Source organism: Lissotriton helveticus, chromosome 4_2 (assembly GCF_964261635.1).
Source record: "Lissotriton helveticus chromosome 4_2, aLisHel1.1, whole genome shotgun sequence".
NCBI classification, from domain to species: domain Eukaryota; kingdom Metazoa; phylum Chordata; class Amphibia; order Caudata; family Salamandridae; genus Lissotriton; species Lissotriton helveticus.
This window is the reverse complement of record NC_136064.1, coordinates 112649886-112671787: the sequence shown is the minus strand read 5'-3', so window position 1 is coordinate 112671787 and position 21902 is coordinate 112649886. Positions and strand designations below refer to the sequence as shown.

At 47.9% G+C, this 21902-nt stretch overlaps 1 protein-coding gene across 4 annotated transcripts in view; it reads right to left on the bottom strand.

Moving 5' to 3' along the window:
• OGT (O-linked N-acetylglucosamine (GlcNAc) transferase) overlaps nucleotides 1–21902 on the bottom strand; it is a 399845-nt gene that overhangs the window by 312151 nt on the left and 65792 nt on the right. For all 4 annotated transcript variants that reach the window (XM_078640248.1, XM_078640247.1, XM_078640246.1 and 1 more), the window contains exon 3: nucleotides 6715–6958. In XM_078640248.1, coding sequence (XP_078496374.1) covers nucleotides 6715–6958 — 244 coding nt within the window. The remainder of the gene's footprint in view (nucleotides 1–6714; nucleotides 6959–21902) is intronic.

Sequence of the window (21902 nt, the reverse complement as noted above, 5' to 3'; positions counted from 1 at the left end):
CCTGACCTGGTACAGGAAAAGGTGGATGATCACCCTCAGGCTGATCGATGCAGATTTGAATCCGGCTCTTCAACAGGCGCCGATTCTTCTTCCTCAGTAGGAACTTCCTCTACCTCTTCTTGAGCCGGAGACTGCGTCGGAGTCGGATTGGAAACCGGAGTCGGAGATTGAACTTGTGACTCCGAAGGCAAGGCCTCCCCTTCCCGATCAGAAGCCTCTTGCGGTGGGGTCACCTTCGATCTAATCTTCTTGGGCGATCTCGACTTCGAGACCGACTTCTCACCCGAATGACGTCGAGACTCATGTCTCCTTTTCTTGTGCTTCTTATGCGACCTCGAAGCATGATCCGACGAGGACTTCGAAGCCGATGCCTCCCGAGATCTTGATCTTGATTTTGACCTCGACTTCCTCGAGCGGGATCTTGAAGTCTTCCTTACTTTATCGGCTTTCAGCTTCGCTACAAGAAGTTTGGTCTCCCTCTCTCGCAGGGCCTTTGGGTTCATTTTTCGGCACGACGAACATCCATCCACGTCATGGTCGGAGCTTAAACACCAAATACAGTCCTGGTGTGGGTCCGTAATGGACATCATTTTCCCGCACTCTGCAGGGTTTAAATCCAGTCTTCTTTGTCGACATTTTAGGGAGACAAAGAGGCAAGAGAACAAAGAAAACGAGGAAAAAAAGTAACACCCGAAACTGGTAGTGTTTGCCAGCCACAGCGAACCTGAGGTATTGCTTGTGATTCCTGTGGATAGGCACGTGAAAATAAGCGTCTTGAAGGTCTAGAGACACCATGAAGTCGTTCGCATTGAGGAGTTGTAGCACCTCCTGAAGGGACCCCATATGGAATGACTGTTTTTTGAGAGACTTGTTTAGGTCTCTTAGGTCCAATATAGGTCTCCATTTTTTCTCTTTCTTCCGAATTAAGAAGAATCGGGAGTAGAACCCCTTGCCTCTCTGACCGCGAGGGACTCTCTCTATAGCGCCAATCTGGAGCATTAGTGAGAGTTCCAATTGCAGCAGATGTAAATTCTTGGGGAGCATTGGGCGAGGAGGAGTTTGAGGCGGAGTTTCTATGAACTCCAGAGAGTGTCCGAAGCTAACTAGTTGGAGGACCCATCGATCCGTAGTAATCTTTCTCCAATTTTGTAGGAAAGATGAAATTCTCCCTCCAATTTTGCATGGGGGAGAAGAAGTGAAGACCTGTGGCAGAGAGAAGTCATTGTCTTCTGGTTGTGTCCTTTCCTCCTCTACCACGAAAGGAAGACTTCGTGTAAGCCGACTGTTGTTGTCTTTGCTGATATTGGGGTTGTATTGCTGATTTGAGCTGTACGAGGACCAGTAACCTTGAAAATCACCTCTTGAAGATTGGCCTCGCCCTCTTGAGCCCCAAAAGTGAGGATTTTTAAACTGGAGGGTTCCCAGTACCTTCGCTGTATCGGCATCTTTTTTAATACCTTGAAGCGCCTCATCAATGTGTGCTCAAAACAGAAGTTGTCCGTCGTAAGGCATGTCGAGCCCCTTAGTTTGCACTTCCTGTCGGAAAGTAGTTTAAGCCAGCCTTGTCGTCTCAGTACCGCAGCTCCAGCTAGTTGGCGGAACCCCGTCGATGAGATATCCATCGCACAATCAATCATCTGAGGCTGAGCGTTCGCCTTCTAAGAGAATCTTTTTTGCCTCTTGTAGGAAGGTAGATCCCTGACTATGGTTGCCCCCAACTTTTTGCCTGGTGTTTTGCTGGTTTTCTGACTTAGTTGACCTGGGGCCCTGCCATTCAGGACCCCAGGCCCACTGCTCTCTCTGTTAAAATGGATTCCATGTACCCTAGGTACATATCTGATTGGATACTGAGTCACCTTATCAGTCCCTGTACAGTATAACTTATGTATCCAGGGCATAGGTGTACCCAGGGCCTACCAGGGGCTGAAGCATGTATTATGCCACCCCTGGCTGGCCATCCAAAACTGACACAACTGGCTGTTTGACAGCTGGGGCAAGGTGGTGTACACACCCTTTGCTTTAGATATAGTATTCCTATATCTAACCCTAAAATGGACACATATATTCCTATCAGTCACTCCTATAGCAGGCCTTTTCAATCCTGAAGGCAGAGTGCTTGGAATAATGTGAAATGGTGCTCTGGCATGAGCTGAGCCCGTTTGCAGCTTGCGGAACCAAGTCCTAATAGCTGTTCCATGATAACGCTATACCATATACTCTTAAGTGCATTATCTACCTCGCGGTCAAATGCTAACTTTGGTATAACATTATCAAAACATGTCGAGTAAGGTGTCATACGAATTGGAATACTAACCCCTCGCCAATTCTGGCCACGGGGTGTGCATTCCACCCTTCTAGAGGGACACGACATGTTGGTAACCTGTAACCCCGGTTAAAGTCTGACATAGCGGATGCTGCCACCGAGACACAAGTCTGCCCTCCTGCTGCTGGGAGTCCTCCCAGCGCGGGAGGCAAGGACAAAGGGTTTCCTGCCAGGGGCGGTGCCAGCACCGTCCCAGACAGGATTTTGTGTATTCTAGGTAGGCAGGGCTTTAGAGGAAGGTGACTGCAAGTGGCACCCCACTTGAATAGTGTCGAGTTTTGAAACTTTCAAATATTCCTTATAAATAATCCGATCAACGAAAACGAAATTACTCACCTGTTACCAGGAGAGATCCCAGTGCTGGATCTTTATGCCCTGCACTTACCCTAAAAAGTAATTACAACTGTGATTTTCAGATAACCTGATTTTCTCCCAGAGGATAACATTGCCTGGTTTTTACCAGAAATTCTTCCAAGTGTCGATTTTTTAAACATACAAATATTCCTTAAAAGTCGCATGTGTATTAAAAACAATTACAACTGTTTACAGGTTATGCACCAGGGCTGAATCCAGGATCAAGCCCAGAGTAAGAAAAACATTCGTAAAGGGGTTATATTGCATTTACTTAAAACTTCACATTGAGCTCAATGTTATAATTGTGTTTAACTTGTGTTGCATATTGCAGCAACTGTATCCATTGCATTTAAAAGTAAACTGCTATTTGAACGTTTTCAATTGCAACATCTCATTCTGAGAAAGTATTTTTACTGGAAGGTGGAAAAACAAGAATATACAAACAAACACCTTAAGAGACAAGGTGAAAATTCATTTACTTAAGGAAGAACTTGAAAACATTAAAGGATTAACAAACATGACAAAAACAAGAAAAGTATCTGAACATGGCGCCCAAAGGTGGGTAAGTCTTGAGCTTTGGCTTTATACTCATCCGAGAGATATTGTAGTGAATGCTCCATTTCATCCCAGTGCGACCTATAGTATCTGGCTAGAAGGCCCTGCATGTTAGCAATAGCGATTGGCCACTTGTGCAGCTATACGTCTGCCAGACGCATCGAGGTGTTTTGATTCTTTATCTGGGTAGGAGCAAAGCCCGAAATTTGAGAACTAGCTCGCTCGAGGGAATTAGATACTACCAAAGAATTAAGTGATAACTGGCCTTCAATAAATACTGATCTGTTGGGGAAGATTTATATTTCTTGTCCACTCTGAGTGAGGATTCGTGCACGCACAGCGTCTTTAAAAATGTCATCTGCGTGCCTCATCCTACCTTTAAGCTCGATGTGTGTGTGGATCCTAAAGTCTCAAATAGAAAATCCTCCTGTAAGGATTCTTTGTGGAGCTCCACCCCATGGTATTGTGCAGCCCTGGCAATGAGCTCTTGGTAAGAGAAATTGTCATCAGATGGAGATGGCTTGGCAGGGTAAAGGTCAGAATCAAATTTAGAAAAGAACAGCAGCGGGCATTTATATGCCGCACCTCCGTCCCAGTTCCAATAATATGTCCAAATAATCGTTCAAACAACCCCTGCGTCAGCTGCTGGGTGACGTCACTGTGCTCCAGATCACAAAATACTTTAAATACTGATGGGGTGCACAATTTCAAAAGTCGTCCAGAGAGGCAAAAGTATATGAAAATAACTCTTCTTTATTCTTTAAAGTTCTTTTGGATAGAAAAGATCAATGTTTGACAAAAGTTTGACTTCTCGACAAAGAGCCAGACCCGAAGACCGCACACAAAACTTTCCAATCGGAAATAGATTTTTCTTTGATCAAATGGAAATGCAGAGAAGAGATAAAACGCATACGAAAACAATATAGTTGAGGGTAGAGTGGAGTGCGCTCCGAGGGTAATCCGAGGAACGATTCCGAACCGGAGTTTAGCAATACATGTCCAAACCAGATGGCGGAAAAAAAACAATCGAACAATGGAGTCGATTACCATGTGCACTATAACCGAAAGGAGTCCCCTTACCTCGTGACTGGAAAGACTTCTTCAAAGACAATAACTTGCAAACATCCAGACCCAACATTACAAGGCAAGATTATACAAAGCATGTGCATCTACAGCACACATGCCTCTAACATGGGGGTTATCATTTTGAGGGTAAGCAATCTGTCTTGAGAGTTTAGGTTCTGAGGTTAGAACAAGGGTTCCCCCAAGGTCAAGAATGAACTCACAAAACACCCTGAGCTGCACTAGGGCGGGGATAGGGGGCCTCTAGTCCGTGGCTGCTCACAAGCAGGCCACAAGGTTGAGGGAGCAAAGCTCCTAAGGTTAAGCTCGGGGGGGGGGGGCGCGAGGGCGTTTCAAGTTATCCCACAAAGTGCACCCACTGCGGCACAGGGGGGATGGGTGCAGGGTGTTTTGGCAACAGGTGCCCTGTTTTCAATGGGGATTCTATGGTTTCAACAAACACGGCAGGCTCAGGGACAAAGATCTTCTGGGTGCGACCACCGGTTGGAGAGGTAAGTTGGGATTTTGTGTGATGCCGGGGCATAGTTGGGCCACCCAAGGCCGTGGGGAGTCTGGTGCAGTTATTTTTGGGCGTCTGGATTTTCTTGCCGGTCGCAGCGATCCTCCAGAAAGGGGCTGCCGTCGTCGTCCGGAGACTTGAGGTAGGTCAGGGATCACCAGATCACAGGTCAAGATCACCGGGGAGACCTACACTAGGTGTTGGTCCACTCAAACTCGGGCCGTGGGCAACAGGTGCAGACTCACAGATTTGGCCAGGCCAGAGTCTGTTAGGGAGCTAATACGGTGCTCACGGCAGACAAAAACTTGTTGGGAAATGCAGGGCCGGTCCTTTGGGTTCTTGGGAGTTGCTGGCTGCAAGACACACCGGGATTCCGCTCGAGGTGGTCAGGACAGGCTGATAGGGGTGGGGGCAAGTCAGTTTGTGTCACCCTCTTCTTCCTTCAGCACAGCTCTTCGGTCCATCTGGTTTCTTCTTGTCTGAGACGGTGATGTTCGGGATTGCCCCCTAAAAACTAGATTTAGGGGAATTTCAGGTAAGTACAGGGTCGCTTCCTTGGGGTGGGTACACCCTCTATTATGCCACCCTTCAGTGAGGGGTGGGGGAGCATAAGCCTCCCTCTGGTTGGCTGGGTCTTCCTATTTTCAAGATGGCAGGGACTGAGTTGTGCTGCACCTCAACTCCCCCAACTAAGGGGTGCAGTTGGCAAAGGTGGGCATACCTCTCCTCCCATCTAGGTTTTCCTGCTGATTCACCAGCCCAAAGAGGGGTCAGAACAGGTGGGGGCCAGTTGCTGGAAGCAGCAAATGGCTGGGTCGGCTCACAAAGGCGGCAAGCCTTTGAAGCTTCCCCTTCGTGGACTCTGCCCACCCTGGAGAAGGCTTGGCACATCTGCCCGGATGTGCGTTTCAGGACCCAGAGTGTGAGGCTCTCAACCCAGGGGTCTGACAACATGCCTGAGGGTGGCAGGTGGTGAGCAGAGTTTGCAAGGACACTAGAGTTAGGTCGTTTTTCAGAGGTATCTCCAGGATGCACCTATGAGTGTATTTTTCATTAAATCCCACACTGGCACTTTTTGGGGGGTTTTAATGTGCAGAGAAGTTTGATACCAAACTTCCCAGATTTCAGTAAAGCCATTATGGTGCTGTGGAGTTCATACTGAAACTCCCAGCACCATATACTCCTAATGACAGCACTGCACTTACATTGTCGAAGAATGGGTTTAGACACTGTAGGGGTACAGGGCTCATGCACCTGTACCCTCACCACTGGTATGGTGCACCCAGCTAGACAGTAAATGACCTATGCCATAAGCAGTGGGTTGTTGGCATGGCACAGAGGGTTGTGTGCCATGTCGATTCTTCACTTCTCTGTGCACCAAAACACTCAGGCAGCAATGGCAGTGTGTGGGTGTTAAGGTAGCAGATCTCTAAGGGTGGCACAATGAGTGCTGCAGACCTTAGAGGCCTCTGCTCCTCACAGGGCCCTTAGTACCTAGGGTACCTTTTACCAGGAGCAGACATGTGGCCAGAGAGGTGCCAATTTGGGGGTACACAGTGCAGATTTAGGGAAAGAACATAGGTTTTGGGTACCTGGTTGGCAGGTACCCAGGGCACAGTCAAAGAGCCTCAACATCAGGCAAAAAGTGGGGGCAACCATGTAAAAAGGGACACTTTCCTACACCAACTCCCTCCCCATCTGCGGCAGTAGCAAGTAGCCCCCATGACAGTGGACGCAGTAGCAAGCCACCACCACTTCACAAGACAATAATTTGCCAAAACAAGCTGCAATCTCAAATAGATTTCTACACAAACACCAATACACAAATGTAGGCTTCTAATATTCACTGTATGGTAAAGTACATACTCTGATCCTTTGGCCATTAGGGCAAGGTACTTACAGGGTTGTACTGGAGGGCAGAGACATAGGCCTGCACTGCCCCCTCCATATCACCAGCTGCCACCAAAGCAGCAGCCAGGTTGATGTATCCATCGATGAAGTCTGGTTTTAGACGAAGAGCATGGCGGTAATGCTCAATTGCCTCTTGCAGCTGTCCACGCTCCTTGTAGACATTGCCCAAGTTGGAGTAGGCCTCTGCCAGCAGCGGATTTTGTTTGATAGCCAGCGTGCTAAAGTGAGCAGACCTGTAGAAGGAGGATGTATTGAGAAAAGTTAATATATAGGCCCTAAAGGTAGGTCCATGAAGTGCAGTTTATATCACAATTCATCACATTCACAGTATTCAGTAGCTTGAAAAATAAAAATATAAAGAACAAAAATCACAAGAAACAAAAAGGAGTTACCCTAAAAAAGCAGTGACATGTTTGAAGTGTTTGCTAATACTCAGATAAATGCAAATTTTTCAACTAGCCGTTCTAGAAAGAAAATCTCACAAAGTAAATGTTGGTCGCCGATATGGAAGCAGAGCTGCATCTATTTGCTGAACAGACTGCATTAGAAGAGTGAAGTTGCGCCCTCAAAGAAGAGTCTAATGAAGAAGAGTTTTGAGGAGGTTTGTGTTGTAAGCGGTGATTTAAATGCACAGAAGATCCTTGTAAACAGACCAGTTTTTTTGTTGCTTCTTTAACAACGCCTAGGTGTGCAGGTCTTCCTTCAAATCCGTCAGAAGTGAGAAACCAGAGCACACAATCCAAAAATAAGCCCATGTAGTGAGAAAGAAATATGGCACAGGCACGGGGGTGTCGAAGGATCAATTACACAACAGGACAGTAATTACAGTTTGTTAGGAACAGGACAGACGCGGTCATCCTAAAATAAAAGGCATGGGTTTTTTGGTCTTCATTTGGACTCAAAAAAGCAACTGCTTCAAAAATGTATTGTGTGAGGATGCATTTCTCCCTTGAAGCACACATCCCTTTCATTTACAGGATTCACAGACCACTTCAAACATTCCTTAATTCCATTTTTTTACTGTTTGCTCTCTTTGCTTAATGTTTAGATGAAGCATCTCCAACAGTGGAGAGGTCTGGTTGCAAAAGACTTATTCTGGGCTGCCAAGAATATAAAGAAGCGTGGTGCCCGCCCATTGCTTATATTTGTTTGGCTTTCAAATCACTCATTTTCCTGTTTCTAGTTCATGTCCTAGTGTGTCAATCTTGTGTTTGCCCCTCCCATGGAGCACAGCCTCTTTACAGTCTTTTGAGTGGCTGGCTTCTATGCTTCCACTGGTAGCTTTACAAGCAGTACTCTCTTCTTTAAGTACTCCACGTGAGTAAATGTGTTTCAGCTAATTCCCTCGGGTACTTCTCTTCCTCGGCACTGTTGCTCTATGACCTGTGTGCTTCTCCCCACATCTTACAGCTTGCGCTCACTCGTGTCCCCCATTTTCTCGCCAGTGCGTTTTCTCCCCTGCCCTCTCCACACTGCTCTATTGTATCTGCACCCCGCCCCCCTGCACTGCTTACCCCCTGCGCATGGTTACCCCCTGGACGATGCGTATTCAAACAAGCATTTGCAATGACATAGGTCTCGCATTAAGTTTGAGCTATTGGCATTGCTAAATATTGCAACACCAATTGCAACAAAAGTCTATAAATTGTAGGCCCAAAAAATGTGTATTTATTTTTGTAGCAGTGGTGGCATGCTGCGCTTAAGATGAATATGTTTAAAAGTAAAGTGCACCATACTGCGATTGCTACAATAATTAATTGTGGATGCATTAACAATTGATGCGTGTAATGACCGCTGGTGGTGTGTGTGCTTGGTGGAAGCGTGCACGGACGTCTGGTGGTGTGTGTGCCTGGTGGAAGCGTGCACTGCTGGCTGGTGGTGTGTGTGCCTGGTGGAAGCGTGCACGGACGTCTGGTGGTGTGTGTGCCTGGTGGAAGCGTGCAATGACGGCTGGTGGTGTGTGTGCTTGGTGGAAGCGTGCACTGCCGGCTGGTGGTGTGTGTGCCTGGTGGAAGCGTGCAATGACGGCTGGTGGTGTGTGTGCCTGGTGGAAGCGTGCAATGACGGCTGGTGGTGTGTGTGCTTGGTGGAAGCGTGCACTGCCGGCTGGTGGTGTGTGTGCCTGGTGGAAGCGTGCAATGACGGCTGGTGGTGTGTGTGCTTGGTGGAAGCGTGCACTGACGTCTGGTGGTGTGTGTGTGGCGATCCTACCCTTAATTGGTGAAGAAATGCAGGTTCATACTTTGGCATTTCGGCAAGCTCGGCTTGTCGTTCCAGGTACAGTAGATTGTGTGCCTAGCTGCCCTTATTTCGTTATTCAAACTTAAAATGTATCTTTTACATATGCACTTTGGATCTTTCTGATCGACAGAAAATATCCTAGAACCTGTTCTGTTTACTTTAATTTCTTTTGGCACGGCCATATTGGTTGGTGGGAAACTTTATTAATGTGAACAGGCCCTTCTTGGGGCTTGATTTCTAGTGCGTTTTTTTTTTTAGCCAACTCCTAGAGACCCTGGTTCATCTGTTACAAATCTGGAAGCTCTTGATAAGGCCCCTCTTTCTGACTTAAATCATCCCATTATTTTACACAATGTGTTGACGCCCTTCTCTAGACCGCTATACAAGAAAGGATCAACCTTCTGCATGAAGGCCACAGGTTATAGAATTCCATGCCGAATTCTATTCAGCGCATACGGTGGAAAGACTTGGGTATTCACCAAGTAATTTATCCGAAGCACTCTGGCACTGTATTTAATCATGTCAACACCCACATATTTATAGCTAGACAGAAATACAATAAATAGCATAACTCCAGTTTCCTTCATATATATTCTGAGTGTGTAAAGAGATTAAGTGCGCCGTCTACAATTAGAGGTTATACATTACCTTTACACAATTAAACAGGTTTTAAAAATTTGCACATATGCAAGTTTAACCTCCCGAATAGTACTGTTCATGAGTTTTTGTGTTTAAGCAGGGTAAACAAAACTCACAGTGTAAAGCTGCTGCCTCATTAAAGAACCGGACCTTTACATTCTGCAAATTAGGCACTATGAAAGCGGCAGTAGCCACGTGTTTGTAGGTACACATAATACTCCAATGTAGTAGTTCAAGTGCAGCAGCAGCGGATTTATGCTTGGGAATAGCCAGCAAAATGTTTTTGGGAGACATTTAGTCATTAGGTTAATGAAAAGACCATTACAGTAATCCGCTCTGGACAAGACCAGGGCCGAGATGGCAATTTTGCAAAGATTGGCGGGTGTAAATGGAAGGATTTTTCGGAGCAGTTTTAATGTGTAGAAGGATGCACAGGTGACATTCACATGGCCTTCGAAAGTAAGCTTGGAGTTGAAGGTGACTCCTAGGTGTAGGAGAGTAGGGTCTGCAATCCTATGATCACCCAGATTTTTGCTTTTTGCTTCACTGGTTTACGACTTTCCCTGGCTGTGGGCCTGCTAATCAGACCCACAGCCTAGCTGTTCTCCCTATTCCAAATTGTACCCAGGTACTGAATTGGCACTGGGCCCTCTCCAAGTCCCTGTACCCAGGGCAGAAGTGCACCCAGAGGTCTCCCAGGGGCTGCAGCATGTATTATGCCACCCCTGGGCTGACTAACTAAACAGACACAACTGGCTGCTTGACAGCTGGGGGCAAGGTGGTGTAATCACCCCTGCTCTAGATATAGTATACCTATGTCTAAACCTAAAATGGGCACACAGATCTCCTATCAGTCACTCCTATGGCAGGCCTTAACAATCCTGGAGGCAGAGTGCTTGGAATCGTGTGAGATAGTGCTCTGGCATGAGCTGAGCATGTCTGCGGCTTTCGGGATCTATCCCTTAGCCGTTTCCATGATAGCGTCAGACCATATACTTTTAAGTGCCTTATAATCCTCGCGGTTATGGTAACTTTGGTCTGACAATATCTAAACATGTCGTGTAAGGTGTCATACGCTTTGGAATACTACCCCCTCGCCAGTTCTGGGGACGGGGGTAGCATTCCACCCCTCTAGAGGGAGAAGACATGTTGGTAGCTGTAACCCCAGTTAAAGTTGAACACAGCCTCAGCTCCACAAAATGGATGCTGCCACCGAGACACAAGTCTGCCCTCCTGCTGCTGGGAGTCCTTCCAGCAATGGATGCCTGGACAAAGGGTTTCCTGTCAGGGGCGGTGCCAGCACCATCCCAGACAGGATTTTGTGTATCCCAGGTAGGCAGGGCTGAAAGGAAGGTGACTGCAAGTGGCACCCCGGTGCTCACTGTGCATAGGCCGGCTCAAACCAGTTCCAGAGGCACACCAGCCCCTGAGCTGGGGAAGAGACCGGACAAAGGAGAGGGGTGTAACCACCCCCCTCCTGGTCCCACCCATGGGCAGGACCTAGTCGCGTTCCTGCCCCTTTTTTTAGAATAAAGGTAGGAGCAGGCCCCCTTCCCAAATTGGATAATCTTGAAACTTGAACTACTTTCCACGAAAGGAACTCTTGGCTTTCTCTGAAGACTCTCCCTTGTGGCTAAGGAGTAGCCACCCTGCACCAGCAGGCACCGTCGAAGCGCTTGCGGTTTGCTGCACGTCCATCCTCCGGATCAAGACTGACCAGCTCAACGAGACCCAGATTCCCTGCCATCTCTGACCTCTACCTACATCATCAGCCCAGCTGAGATTCGTGGGTGTGACGAGACCCGAGGGACCGGCTATCTTCCAGACCTGCACGACGCTTCACCAGCACGACCACCGAGGGACCCTCGAGTGAGTGCATTGGGGTTTGAGAAGCCCTAACCCTAAGCAGCTCCAGCACCGAAGTCCAGCCCCCCAGCATCCACGAGATCTGCGTGGGGCCCTTCTGCTTCCTCGCTGCTTGCCACGTTGTCCGGTCACTTGCCAGTTGGCTAGTGGCCCTCCTGACGACGTACCACGACGATTTCACCGCTGGTCTAGGTCCCCTTGACTGGCCCTTGCTTCTTGTCCAACAAGAAGTGCCCTGGACCCTCCTGGTCCACTCCAGACGCCATTTTGACTCCACCGCGTGGGCTTGCCTTTGCCAAGGTTTGTTGCTCCTATCCTGGATCCAGCATCGCCGACAGCAGACACCATCGTGGGACAGCTCGCACCATCCAGCCTGGTCGCCGACAACGCTTCCTGGCCCGTGTGCCTGCAGAGTCCAGCGTCACCCACTCACCTGATTGCGGCGACTTCATCCGGTGCCATCCTGGTGCCCACACAATCACTGGCTAGTGATTAAGAACTGAGTCCCCTCTGCTTTCAGGTCGTCCTCTTCACCGATCCAGCCTTGGATCACACCGAACTTCTTCACTGGTCGCCTGCCAGCAACTTCTTCTTTCAGGCTCCATAGACTACAACGAGGATTCCCGACGTCACCTGAACCCTATGCAGCCGCAGCCCCTGGGCTAGGTAACTCGAGCATTTCGGTGCTCCAGCACAGGTTCACTATCCTAGTGTCCAGATCCTTTTTCGTTTTAAGTCTACCTAGTCGGATTCGTCCGGAAACAGTAACTTTAGAATTGCTAGCATCCATAGGCATCCGAGTTCCCACTCTGCACCCGGGTTCCCTAGGCCTCCTGCTCCTAACCTAAGGGTTCAGTAAGGTAGTCCTAGCGGTCCTAAAGCCTCTGGATCGTGTTACTTACCTGCTAGTATTTCGCATTCCACTTTTAGAGTATATGGTTTTTCGTGCCCCTCGGGCATTTGTAATTTATGACTTGTAGTATTTTCGTAAGAGTTTTGTGTTGTGCTTAGCTCCCTGACTCATAAAGAGTTCAGGGTAGTCTTGTTATAAATAAATATACTTTATTTTCATAACAACTTGTGTGGTGTCCTTTCACTTGGTGTTCAAGGGGTATATGTGATGGTAAAACAGCTTGCTTAACGCGCCCTCTAGAGTTTAGCCTAAAGACTGCTCTTGTCCATGCTACTAGGATAGCTGGTCTATCAGGTTGACTTACAACCAATCATCAATAAGGGTTGTTTGGTATGATACAAAGTGATCACTAGAATAGTGAGCACTATATAGCAGGCCAACTTCTCACACTAGGTCTTTCACTTTGTTGGTTAGGGTGGGCAGAGACCCCAATTCAGGCGGCCAATATGCAGGAGACCAAAAAGAAGTTACCAACCAAGAGTAGGACCTAGGTTTCGTTGGAGTCAATTTAAGCAGTTTGCGGCCATCCATTGTCCAACATGAAGATAAGCATGAAACTGCGAGGCTGTGTCAGAGGGGCTGCTTGTCACAGATAATTTGGATATCGTCCGCATAAGAGATTTATGAGAAGCCCAAAGATCAAAATCAACCGAGCCAGAGGGGCAACAAATAATTAAAAGGGTAGAGCTCCGCAAAGGGCCCTGGGGTACCCCGCAAGGCAGTGTAAAGTTGAGCGATTTGAACTCAGAGCAACACACTGTTCTCGGTCAGACAAAAACAATCCAGCAATGCCAGAGCTTTCCCTCTTATGTCTATCCCATCAAGGCACACCAGCAGATTTTGTGGTTGACGGTATTGAACGCTGCAGGGAGGTCAAACAGCACCAGTGCTGAATTGACCCCCACGTCGACTGTGTGCCTGATCTGTTCTGAAGCAGAGATAAGTGCCAGTTCCATGTTAGGTTACTTCCTAAAGCCATACTGGTGGCATCCAGGTATGCATGCTCCTCAACATAGCCTGAAATGACCACGTTTATGACCTTTTCAGCCATTTTAGCGGGCAGTGGGAGCCTTTAAATACAGCAATAGTTGTTTGGGTCAGCACAGTTTAGGTTTTTTCAGGAGTGGAAGGACTGATGTTAGTTTCCACTTGGGGGGAAAGATTCCAGAAGTGAACATTTGGTTGAAGATTGTTGAAAGGCGAGTTGTAAATACTTCCAGAAGGAGATGGAAAATCCTAGGGGGGCAAGGATCGAGGGGGGGGAACCAGATTGGATAGATGAGAATAGCTTAGACAATTGGTCGGGGTCAGTGGTGGAAAGTAGGATAGCGCAGGGGGCTTGGGGGCTTCTTAAGCGTGTCATTGTTAGCAGGTGTGCTTTGTGAGCAGACTGGGCTCTGAAACGGCTGCAGCAAAATTACTATATAGACTGATTTGACCGTCCTGGAAAAAAAGGTGGCCAGGGAATTTCAGAAAGCTTGGCCAACAGTTGTTTTTACCACTTCTGGAGGTTTGGTCAGCTTCTTAACTGTGGCAAAGAGTTCTTTGGATTAGTTATTTTGCTGCTACTATGGCTGCAGTGAAGTAGCACATTTTTCACTATGGGTGAACTCTTTATAGTCTAGCAGAGCCTGTTTGTCGACTTCCCTTTCACTCTAGTGATGTCTCCATCTCCTTTCAAGAGGGTGCCGCTTGTTTTTAATGCTCAAGTTGTTCTGAGACCGAAAGGTTCAGAGTTATCTGCTGTCGCTAAGAGATCTATCTGTGAAAACGCCAGTTGTTAAAGCATGTGAGGAGAACTTGGGGTGGAGTTCTCCCTCATGGAATTGTTGCCATATCCTGCAGAGGAGGCTGGCAAATTTGCTGTCCGTCCCTGGAAGGTATTCTGCTAGCAATTGGATTTTGTGATGTACTGCCTAACACCAAATGATTGAGAGGTTTGGTAACTGTAGAGAGTGTGTTCCCCCGTTTGTAAATAGTACATAGCTGTCATATTGTCTGTCCAAACTAAGACAACTTACCCTATTAGGTGATGTAGAAATGCTTTGAGGTAGGTGAACAGCTAGAAGCTCAAGGTAGTTGATGTGGAGACTTGTGTTCGGTGTCCCAAAGACCCTGAACTGTTAGATAATGTAGATACGCAACCCACCCTGTAAGGGTTGCGTACACTGTCAGCAAGAATCGTGGAACAGGGACAATAAAGGGTCAGCTTATTTGTTTTTTTTGGGTGTTCCACCACTGCAGAGAGCGATGGGAGCGGCGGTCTACCAACACTAGATCTTTTAGCTGACCCAGTGATTAATTCCATTGTCATGCTAAGCATTTCTGTAAAGGATACATGTTTAATCCTGCATGATACACTATGGCGATGCAATCATGCCTAAAAATTGCATGAAAGTTCTTACTGTTAAGATATTGGCTGCTTTGACATTGTAGTAGCAGTGTTTGAAAATTGTGAATTCATGCTGCATCGGTATAGGCTAAACCGGTCAAGAGTGTTTAGGATAGCTCCGAGATACGGCTGCAGCTGTGTAGGTTGAAGATGGGATTTTTGCACATGGATTGTGAATCCCAATTGATGAATATTTATTGTAATTTGAGTCTGTTGTAAACCCTTGAGATGTGTGTTAGCTTTGATAAGCCAATCGTATAGAGCAGTCTTAGATGAGCTGCTACACATTTGGAGAATACCCTGGGTGCTGTAGTTATTCCCAACGGGAGCACATTTAATTGATAATGTTTCACTGCTACCACAAATGTGAGGTATTTGCAATGTGTTGGGTGAATAGGGATGTGAAAATAGGTGTCCTTCGAGTCCAGTGCGGACAGTCATTTTGTTCTAAAAGGTTCTTGAAGTGACACCACACAGAAGTGTTCTGACACTATGCATATATTTAGAGGTCTCAGTTCTAATATCGGTCGTAGAGACCGTCCTTTTTGGGGTTAGGAAGCAAGTAAACCCCGGACCCTTGGTGTTGTATTGGAACTGGTTCTATTGCTCCTTTTGTTAGAAGAGCTTGTACAACGTGTTTGAGCAGTTGTTGGTGCTCTAGAGTTTGTGAATGCGAGGTGGAATATTGGGAGGATTGCTGGTGAGCTCCAGGCAATAACCATGTTGGATAATATCCAACACATTTGTCTGATATTATGGACTGCCAAATGGGAAGAAATTGATGGTCTTCCCCAACAGGTGTGTGATGGTCGAGGGGAATTGTATTCAGTCACTGCTTGTTGGGAGATAGAGAGTAATGTGTTGGAGTACTGTTACCTCTGCCTTTAAAACTACTCCTTCTGTAACCGCTTTTGTAAAATCCTCTAGAAGGGGTGGTTTGATTCTGTGGTTTATAGAAGATGTGCTGGCACAAGGGGAGGTATTTTTGGAGCCTTCCCGATAAAATGAGCGGCGAAAGGACCCTCTGTTGGAGGGTGACTGTAGTGCCCCCATAGATTTTACTACTTCTGCATCTTTCTTAATTTTTTTAAGTGATTAATCCACTTGAGGACTAAATGGATGTTCCTTGTTGAATGGGGCATTTAGCATGGTTTGTTGTACTTCTGGTTTAAAACCAAAGATTCTTAACCATGCGTGTCGTCTAAGGAGAACACTAGTGTTGTCTCCGTTAGCTGCAGTATCAGAAGCATCTAACGCACATCTAATAGAGGAATGAGAAGAAATATGTTACTTACCTGTAACTGCAGTTATCCAGTATTGGTGTCTTTCATAGATTCACATGCCTGAATCATTCCCCGTCGCTGAGACGGGAGGCTCCGGTACATAGAAAAGCAATGTCCTATAGACATATATAGAGAAAAATAGGCCTAAGGGCCTCGCCTTAGTAGCCTATCTATGTCCTTTTGTAAAAAGGACCAAACTCCAGAAGGTAGCCAATCAGCTATCACCTCCCTCTAGAACCTTCCTGTCAGGAGCCTCAGTCTCTCAGATTTTCGTACGCACCAAGCTAGGTAGGCGTGACACAGAGTTAAGTGAGTCCTTCCCGGGAAGGCGGGAGGGTTACATGTGAATCTATGAAAGACACCAATACTGGACAACTGCAGTTACAGGTAACGCATTTCTTATCAAGTATTATGGGTGTCTTTCATAGATTCACATGCCTGAATCAGAGTAGCAAGCAATACATTATGCACATTTCTGATGGAACAGCATATACCAGTCTGTAGATAATACATATCATGCGACTATGAGCCATCAATAAATAACAAGAAATAAGTAAATAAATGTGCATACCAGCGAAGGATGGCGGGAAGGAGGAAGGCTCACCTCATTGGAATAGATGGCGAAGCACAGCCTGGCCCACTGCTGCATCCTGCATCAGTTCCGTGTCCAGGCAGTAGTGCCTGGTGAAGGTATGCGGCGACTTCCATGTCACTGCTTTTCAAATGTCCAGTATTGGCACCCCAGCGAACAGTGCAGCCGATGTGGACACAGCTCTTGTAGAATGAGCTCTTACTTTGGAGTGCAATGGCCGTCCGGCTCTGTCGTGGCAAAAGGCAATTGCCGAAGATATCCATCTTGAAATACTTTGTTTGGAAAGCGGCATGCCTTTCCTCGGTCTACTAAAAGCGATGAAAAGCGGATTCGTTTTCCTGAAATGTTTTGTCTTGTCAAGGTAAAATTTAAGACACCTCTTCAGGTCCAAAGAGTGCAGGGTTCTTTCAGCTGCAGTGCTGGGATTTGGGGAAGAATGATCGGAGGACTATAGGCTCATTTAAATGGAAGTCCGACGGGACCTTAGGAATAAACCGAGGATTAGTTCTTAAAACCACTCTGTCTTCCTTAAACTGCATGAAGGGACTTTGCACGGAAAGAGCCTGTAGTTCACTGACCCTTCTTGCTGAGGTCAGTGCCAGTAGGAGGGCTGTTTTCCAGGAGATGTATTTGACATCTGCCCTGTGAATGGGTTAGAAAGGGTGTTTCATCAATTGGTTGAGGACCACATTGAGATGCCATGTTGTTGGAACCCTCCGTGGCCGAGGAAAGGATCTGTAGAGTTCCTTAAGGAACTGTTTTATTAACCTGTGTGACCAGAGAGAGGGCGTTTGCCAATACTGTCTAGTTTCCTGCCCTCCTTGTCCGGTGGAGCTGACAATGGAGACGACGGATTCCTAGAATTTTTCTGTGCCGCCTGGGTAACCACAGAATCTGGCTTGGGATGACCAGTAAGGCAGGCTGGCGCTGTTGTTGGTGCCTTATACTTTTTGTCCAGCCGTGGCACCACTGCTGAGACTGAGGCTGGTGTCTGCATAAGCTGTTTTCCCTGCTCCCATATATGGTCAATGATAGGAATTGATCTGGTTGTTTTCTTAACCGGGTCTTTAAAATCATACAGGAAACAGTCTGTTTCATGAGATTCCATCGTCATATGGAATCTTTTGGCCGCTCTCTCCACTAAGTTGTGAAATCCGCCAATGTCCACTGGCAGTGAGTCTGAGGTAGTGGGCTCAGGTATGGCAGGAGAAGGAGCGATTTAGTCCTCATCATCTCTATGGTCAGACTGGTCATCTCGAACCTCTCCATTCCTCCGGTTCGTCAACTTCCTCGTCAGAAGACGGGATATCCTGCACTGGCTCTCTTTCCCGACGGATCACTAATGGTGATGGGCTAGGCCGTGAAGATGGCGTCGGTCCAGATGTAGCTGGATTTGTCCCCGTTGATGGAGCAGAGGCCGATTCAGGAAATCGCTGCTTGTAGTCTTGAATCAAAAACTGCAAGTCTGAAACTATAGACACTGGAAGGCATACCATTGGCGTGACTTGCGTCTGGACTTGTGAATGCTCAGTCTCTTCTGTAAATTCCACTACATCCCCCTCATCATCAGTGCTTTGGCACGTCACTATTAGGTGTGAAGGACTGGTGGCCTGTCCGTACAGATCCTCGTCTGAGTCCTCGTCCTGCACTAGGCAAGTTGGGGGCAACCTTTGGACCCTACTGGGAGACGTTAAGTCTGGTGTTGACTTTTTTGTGCCCTTTTTTCTTTTCTGCTGGTGTTAATGGCCCAGTCGTCTATGGTGGAATCGTAGACGGCTGAATGGCAGCTGACGGAGAAATGAGCTCCGATTGCTTCCATAGTGTCGACGATGACGTCGTCAACGGTGTCGTCGTCGACTGAATATCAATCGTCGTCGTTGGCGCCTTAGTCGACGCTACCTTAGTCGACAGCACCTTCGTCGACGGTGTCCTCATCGTCGTCGATGTCTTTGTCGACGGCACGCTCGTCGACGAGAGTTTCTTTGTCGACGGCATAGGCGTCGACGGTTTTGGCTTAGTCGTCGACACTGATGTCGTCGACGTCGAAACAGACTGGAGAGACAGTCTTGTTCTGCGCTGAGGAAAGAGTCGACGAAGTCGTCGACGACGGCGCAGGCTTCCTGAAGGCAGGAACCTCCTTGTCAGACATTGTGGATTTTGCCTCTGAAGGCTTTTTGACAGTCTTTTTAGGAGGAACGTCTGTAGGGCTAGGGGAAGCAACCCTTGGCCTCTTCAAGGATAATTTAGAGGAAACAGAAGCTATCTCACCGTCCTCTGAAGACTCCAGGTTGTCTCTGGTTTTCAGCCTGTTCAACCAGAGTAATAGTCGTCCTTCTCTGTCTTTTAGAGTTTTTGTAGAGAATGTTCTACAAATTCTACATTCTTTTGGAGTATGGTCCGGATAAAGACAATATAAGCAGGTTTCATGCTTATCAATATGGAGCCTCTTCTTACCTCAAGTAGAGCAAGCTCTGAAGAGACCCTTCTTCTGTTGATCAGCCATGGTAGAACTATGAAGAAAATATCCAATTTCTGTGAAGAAGAGTTTAAACAAGGAAACCTGAGGAGAACTCCGGTGGAGACTCCCTAGCACAACGTGCGGTAGAAAATCTGAGAGACTGAGGCTCCTGACAGGAAGGTTCTAGAGGGAGGTGATAGCTGATTGGCTACCTTCTGGAGTTTGGTCCTTTTTAAAAAAGGACATAGATAGGCTACTAAGGCGAGGCCCTTAGGCCTATTTTTCTCTATATATGTCTGTAGGAGAGTAGGGTCTGCTATCCTATGGTCACCCCAAATTTTTGCTTTTTGCTTCACTGGTTTTCGACTACTGAGGCTGTGGGCCTGCTGATCAGACCCCCAGCCTGCTGTTCTCTCACTAAATTACTGACACATGTGCTATAGGCACATACCAATTGGAAATGGACTCCTTGTCAGCCCCTGTAGAATGCACTATAGGTGCACAGGGCACAGGAGCCACTAAGGCCTACCAGGGGCTGCAGCATATCTTTTGCCACCCCTGGCTGGTTCTTAAATTGACACAACTGGCTGATCACTCAGCTGGGGTAAGGTGGTGTACACACCCCTTGCTTAGATATAGTATACCTATGTCTAAACCTATATCTGGACACATGTAAACCTGTGAGCCACTCCTATAGTCAGGCCTCACCAATCCTGGAGGCTGGGTGCATGGTTTTATGTGAGATGGAGCTCTAGCATGAGCTGAGCCTGTCTGCAGCCGTCGGGAACAAATCCCTAAGCTGTTTCAGGATAATGCCATACCATATACTATTAAGTGCCTTATAATCCTCGCGGTTATTTAGCAACTTTGGTTTGGCTTTATCAAAACATGTCGTGTAAGGTGTCATACGCTTTGGAATACCATCCCCTCGCCAGTTCTGGCGACGGGGATGGCATTCCACCCCTCTAGAGGGGTAAGACATGTTACTTCACTTTAATGCGGTTGATTTCTCCAAAGGCCTTAAGATCCACAAAATGGATGCCTCTGCCACAGACAAATGTCTGGACCCCTGCAGTCGACCGAAACTCGACCAAATGGGTCCTGGACAAAGGGTTTCCTGTCACAGGAGGGTGTCACCGCCCTCCAGACAGGAGATAGTGTATTGTAGCAGGGAGGTTTGAAAGAAACCAGACACTGCTTGGGGCGCACAAGGCTGCCCCTTGCATAATCCGGCCAAACCGGTTCTGGGGCACTCCAGCCCTCGTGCCAGGGCGGCCTGGATCAAAGGAAGGGGGTGTATCCACCCACTTCCTGGGTCCCACCCATAGGAGGGGACCTAGCAGGTAATCACGCCCACCAGATTCGAATAAGAGTGGGAGCAGTGCCAATGCACATCAGATTTCCTGGAAGAAACATTTGAAACGAAACTCTGGACCCTTGGACCTCCATCTCAACGTGGAAGCCCGAAGAATCTCCCTTGTGGTCAAGGAGTGACCACCCTGCAGCAGCAGGCACCATCCAGCCCTCGACGTCTACTTAGTTGCAGTTCCCGCCGGAACTCGAGCAACTGAGATCGACGAGATCAAGCTTGCCTGCCTTCCAACAGCCCGATCCACAGTCCCTGCAGAGCTGAGACCCGTGGAGGCGACCGGAAGCGTGGGGCACGCCATCTTGAATTGACCACGAGACGCTGACCGTGCAGCCCACGAGTGATCCTCGAAGCTGTGCACCGGGGTTTGAGAAGCCCCCACCCTGAGCTACTCCTGAGCCGAAGTTCAGCCCTCCACACTCGACGAGTGCTGCGTGGGGCCCTTTGGCACTATTTGGCTCAACGCGTTGGCCCGGTCACTTGCCAGCTGGCTAGTGGTCCCTGTGCCGACGAACTACCTAAGAAGACTTGTGAATCTGGTTGCTCCAGATCCACACCAGCTCCCCTGAAAAGGACCCCCGACTCTGACCTTCCTGGTCCGAGTGAGAAGCAATCTTCCGATCCTGCGTGGATTGCTCTTACCAAGGCTTGTTTGCTCCAAACTTGAAGCCGACTGCACCGACGGTGAGAGCCTGCGTGGGACAGATCGTGACCTGCTCCTGGACGTCGCAGATGCCCCAGAGCCCACGTGACAGCGGAGAGAAGCTCCTCGACGACCACCTGATTGCGCCCGACATTGCCTGGTTCCGTCCTGGTTCCACCCTGGTCACTGCTGAGTGACCCAGACTCTGTCCCCTCTGCTTTCAGGTACTCTACAACTTGAGTCCACCCTTGGACTCCACCGGACACTTCATCTTTAACCCGCCTGCAGCCCTTTCAGCTCCAAGTACCAAGAGCCTGCGTGTCAAAACCCGACGCCACTTCGACCCTGTGCACCCACTTCCTGTGGGTGAGGTAACTTTGCTCCGCCGGTGTTCCCACACTGGTGCACACCTCTAGGGTCTGTGTGTTAAGTTTTGTTCCTCTAGGTTCAGCGGAAGTGTCCTTAAACTTTAACTCTTTGACTTTTACGCACCATTGGTTAACATTGGTGCATGCGTGCGCTTTCCGCACATCTCCCGAATCCCGAGGGCCATTCCCGACTTCAGCATTGCTTGTCCTGACTGCTCCCAGCGATTCCCTAGGCCCTAGGCCTAACCACTGTTCGAGTGGCCTCTCTTATACCACTTGTTTAGTATATGGTTTGAGTGGCCACCCGCCCTCATCCATAATTGTGCAACTTGTATGTTTAAACAGTGCTTTTGATTTAACGCTTGTGCCCCTTTATTCATAAAGAATACTGGGGATTGTTTTTAGTAATAAAC